Below are 4782 nucleotides of genomic sequence, written 5' to 3'. Positions count from 1 at the left end.
CCAAAGAAATTAGTAACCGAAACCCACGTTGTTGAATCATTTATGTAATGGAACCTTCATATTCAGTGCATTATCATAATGTATAAAGTGATTTTAAGAAATGGGTAGAGTGGGTAGCTAGTAATGTAGCGAATCGTGCAACATTATTAGGTGAGATAATTGGTAAGTAAATGCTAATTATAGCGTATAATATTCAATACATTATGGATAATTAAGAGAGTTTTTTTTTTTTTAATTTAGCATATAAATTAGAAAAATAAGGAAGAGGCCGAAAAAAGGAGAAAAAAAGATAATTGTGTTTCTTGGCCAAAGAGAGGTGCCATCTCACTTCTCTAATGCCTAGCTTTATATTATATATAGATTGTCACGGCATAACCGCCGTATTCATCATTACATCAGACTCGATAATACAGAATTCCTAACATAGCAAGCTTACGCAGTAGTAGACACTTTCCTAACAGCACATTGACCTAAACCATCATTACTTACTTAAAACATCGTTACTTAGTTCTTGCATTACAAAAGATGGAAGATTCAACAAAAACATGGGTTGATGAAGATCTGCAGGTCCTAGTTTTGCTTGTTGAGATCTTCTACATACATCATAACTACACAGAGGTTTTTTGTCAATTCATGTTTCAGAATTATAAGAGCTAACTACTTTTATTAAAATCTGATTTTCTGTTCAGAAAGCGTCTATAAATTAAGACCAATGATTAACGAGTTGATTGCCACTCAATTTGTGATAGTGGGCCATCAAAATCATCTATCTTTTCTTAATATCCCAAAAATCATCTTACTTTATACCTAGTTAACCTCCATAGTCACACTTCCATCACAAGTCTATTAAAGAAAGTTAATGAGCAATGGAAGATCATTAAGTCAAGACTTTTCATCATCAATATCCTGGACAAACTCTTTTACTTTCATCAACATAAACATGTGTACATGGGCATCTTATGCCCAAATTTCATCACGGAATATAGTTTAAATAAGCCCTCTAGATAGCAGGATGAAATATTCAGAAGTTTAAATGCTGTCAGAAATCAGAAAATGCATTGCTCAATTTCAAGAATATTTTAGCTATGATACAAGGATGAAAATATTCATTGTTTCATTAATGTTTTCTTTATATAATTCAGAACTTCATCCACATCAACTGTCCACGCAACTGAAACTGGAGAACACTCTGTCCACGGATTGCTCGTATTCCACCTACATAATAAGGTTTATCCTTATAATCCAAAGAAATGAAATCAGACTCTAAGATTTGCATGAAATGATCAGTTTACGAATGCTTACTTCTTTAGGCCTTGGTCCAAGAGCGTGTGACCAACACAAATGCCTTGTGTCTCAACCCTCACAACGCCTTTCTTGTACGTGAAGAGGTCAGGTCGAACTAGAGCCACAAACGTGACAGGATCATGAGGAAAAACTCCTAAAAGTTAAGAAAGTGAGCTCAGAATTATTAAAGCGGGGTATCAAGTAATAATGGTTAAGAATGATACGAGCGAAGGTGGGATTAAGAACATATTTTTGTGTCCAAAAAACATATTTTTGTGTCCAAAAACAAAGTAAGAACAGAAGATACCATATATGCCATCTGACTTTACATGAAAATCTCGGTAAAATTTGCACATGTTGCACAAAAACTTAGCATATTTTCCTTCGGATTGCCTCAGTTCATCCAGGTCAGCATCTAAAACAAGACAAATAGAAAAATATGAAATCTGAACTGACAAATGAACTACATAACCACTTAAAAGTGGAAAAATTGGAAGAGTCTGGAAATTTTTGGTCCTGAACAAGCACCTGTCATTTTGACTTGTGTGGTAATGTTGATACCAACAACATCAATATTTGCTCCTGAGGTAAACACAATATCTGCAGCCTCTGGATCACCATGTATCTGCATCGTCAGAAATCTTTCTAAATGAATTAATCGAATCATGCAAGCACTTCCAATGGCACAAAGATCAACCTCAGTGGAAAATACTAACTACTCTTTCTCACAGACAAAATGTTTGTACATGCCAAAAGTGTTAACCACAGAAAGATGAAACAACTCCAACCGATAATTCATTAAGTATTCTCCAAATATAACGCCTAAACAGTCCACGGTATTCTCAAATTATAAGGAGACTAGTTACAGTACTAAGCTGAAAATGCGCTGAAGGAAAAAAAAATCATTTTGAAATAGTCCTAAGCAGAGATATTAGGGGGCCAAACAACTACAAAGCATACATGCACATTGTCAATATCGATGTATCTTTAAACTGATTTCTATGAAGTCAAACCAAAAGGAAAAGAAGATCACGCACATTTGCTTCTGCAGCAGGATTAACATTTCCCAAAGCAAAAAAGGAACCGCCAAGTATTACCACCCTCTTCACCTTGCTTGCAAAGTTTGAGTCCCTCTGAACAGCCTAAACGAAACATAACAATAAAAATGTCACAAAATGCAAGCAATCAGAACGTGAAAACTAAGAAGATTTTGAGATGTACAACTCACCAAAGCTAGATTTGTAAGTGGTCCTAATGCAAGTATAGATACTTCACCAGGATATTCGGATACTTTATCCACCAGAAATTCAGATGCAGATTTATCAATTTTCTTAGAATTTGGAGAAGGTAAGAATAAGTTGCCTATTCCATCTGAACCATGAACAAACTCTGCAACACGTGGCTTCCCTCTCTACATGTGACACTTGCAAAAAATAAGGACAAGAAATAAAATTGACAAAACCGGTTTACTTTAGCTTTTCCAATTATACATATACCTAATTACCTTCAAAGATTCAAGGCTACCCTCCGCCACTGGGATATCTGGAAATCCTGCAGTCTCACACTATCCTTTTGCAAATTAAAAAAAGTGACTGATCAAGAGTTTGTTCTAAAGACATAAAAATACTGATATTATAGATAAATGGAAACACATACCAAAATTAATGCATTTCGTGTTGCATCTTTTGTAGTAGCATTTCCAAATATGGTAGTTAAGCCTAATATCTCAACTTCTGGAGTCTGGAATGCCATTAATATTGCCATGCTGTCATCTAGATATATAAAAAGACTCAATCAGATCAATGAGAATTTTTCTTGAAAATGACAGAGGCTTCACATTTCATACAGTGGACAAGTTATTCTCAACATTTTAGAGGATAGAAAAGAAAAGAGTATCTTGAAAGTTTTGTAGTTAGGTATCTTCTAAGATATATTAAGCAGGCATTTAGTTTCGACTTTCTACATCTCAGAGAGTTGTTTGGCTTGACAAGAAAAAGATCCTACAAAAAAGTGTCTTCCAGCTTTCAAATCCCCGACATGGATGCTCCCAAAAATGCTTCTTCCAAATTAAGAAGATCATCAAGAAAGGAAGAAAAAAAAAAGTGCTAACTCTATCTTAATAAGAACAAAAGGATACACTCAAAACCTTGCCTTCTTATTGTTTCTGGAGAAGGAAGAAACGGAAAATACAGAATTCATGGGACATATCCTTAAGTAAAACAATATTTTCTCTTTTTAAGGCCTCTTTCTGATCTAGTGACACTATCCCAAAGTGTTTTTTCTGCTAGGTTCCAAGGTTTAAACTAACTTGGTGTCTGTTTGTTGCTTGGCCTCACAATCTACTTTTTACTTCCAATAAATGATAGGCATAAATCTTGATGCTCTTGCAGTTCTTTTTTTCAATAAAGATCTTGATGTTCTTGCTCTCTCCATAACATTGAAGTCAAAAAGTTTCTAGTAATGAATATTGAGTGAAATTACAGGATGCAAAAAATAGTGATGTATAAGGTCATCAAAGTTAGCAAACAAGAACTTCTCCTAAAATTGTTGCCAAACAATTACAGAAGAAAACATAAACAACAATTAGTCGAAAGAGTTATAATGTCTCAGCCAATTCTGGTAATTGGCTATATCTGTGCAGTATATCTTTTCTTATGAAGGCAAAGCACATCTCATTACAGAGAAATTATCAAATTTTTGATACTAAATAAGAAAATAAATGAATGTTCTTGCAGTGTTAACTTTTTCAAGCATCTCTTTAAGTTAGCAGAGAGGATTAAAGATAAACACTCATGGATCCCCACAAATATTGTACCTAATATTTTAGCTTCGCCCCGGCGGATGGGCTCATACTGAATGTTGTGGGGTACATAAAATGATCCCAAATATGTCATCTTTCATTAAAGAAAATTGAATCCCAGTTGCAAGGAAACTAAAATTTGCTCATAAAATGCTAAAGAACACACAAAGAGAAATCTTACCAATGCCAGGATCAGTATCTATGATGATTTTTTCACGTTTTTTAGCAAGAGAATCATTTGGAGCCACCAAAACATCAGGCAAACTACCAGAAATAGACATATTTAATTTGTCTTATAGACTCAAAGATTACAAAGAAAGATTGAAAATCAAAAGAAAAAACCGAAGGAAAGTTTGAGAAATTTGTAATCTTGGTGCTTCCAGACAATGAAAGTGCAATGATCAAATGTATAGTCAGCTCTGACGATGTGCTGAATTTTCTTTTACTCGATTGTTTCGATTTACATGTTGTGTTCAATATGCTTAAATATAGGATTTGGAATATAGTGCGTAGACAAGTGGCTTATTTTTATTGGCAATAAGGATAATCCTAATTTGATTCGCTTTGTCATATTTTGACGGAGACCTTTTGCAATAATCTCAAGGGCTATTGTATTTTTTTTTTATTGTACAACAAGCTCAACTAATTAGATTCTACAATAATAAATTTACCAAGAGGATAAAGTGCTCTCTATCGAG

General features: G+C 34.1%; 1 protein-coding gene across 2 annotated transcripts; it reads right to left on the bottom strand.

Moving 5' to 3' along the window:
• Positions 1-889: 889 nt before the first annotated feature.
• On the bottom strand, positions 890-4550 carry LOC132607182 (uridine nucleosidase 1-like). 2 transcript variants are annotated; one of them, XM_060321034.1, is made up of 9 exons: positions 4266-4550; positions 2941-3056; positions 2789-2848; positions 2513-2695; positions 2322-2426; positions 1813-1909; positions 1592-1699; positions 1303-1438; positions 890-1215 (listed from the first exon to the last, which is right to left on the bottom strand). In XM_060321034.1, exons 1-9 carry the CDS (start codon positions 4363-4365, stop codon positions 1107-1109), a joined length of 1014 nt encoding a protein of 337 aa, XP_060177017.1. In that variant the 5' UTR covers positions 4366-4550; the 3' UTR covers positions 890-1106. The 2 variants fall into 2 exon arrangements, with proteins under 2 accessions (XP_060177017.1, XP_060177018.1); XM_060321035.1 differs by having other exon boundaries at positions 1035-1234.
• Between the last annotated feature and the right edge of the window lie 232 nt (positions 4551-4782).

This window comes from Lycium barbarum, chromosome 8 (genome assembly GCF_019175385.1).
Source record: "Lycium barbarum isolate Lr01 chromosome 8, ASM1917538v2, whole genome shotgun sequence".
NCBI classification, from domain to species: Eukaryota; Viridiplantae; Streptophyta; class Magnoliopsida; order Solanales; family Solanaceae; genus Lycium; species Lycium barbarum.
The sequence above is the reverse complement of the archived record's forward strand: the minus strand, read 5'-3'. Positions and strand labels throughout refer to the sequence as shown.

What these genes read in the sequence shown, in the direction of transcription:
- LOC132607182 (XM_060321034.1), bottom strand. Translation starts at nt 4,365, where the DNA reads ATGTCTATTTCTGGTAGTTTGCCTGATGTTTTGGTGGCTCCAAATGAT. An exon ending in CACACAAGTCAAAATGACAG is followed by an intron (nt 1,700 to 1,812) that starts GTGCTTGTTCAG and finishes GTCTTGTTTTAG; the next exon opens with ATGCTGACCTGGATGAACTG. An exon ending in AAAGTCAGATGGCATATATG is followed by an intron (nt 1,439 to 1,591) that starts GTATCTTCTGTT and finishes CTTAACTTTTAG; the next exon opens with GAGTTTTTCCTCATGATCCT.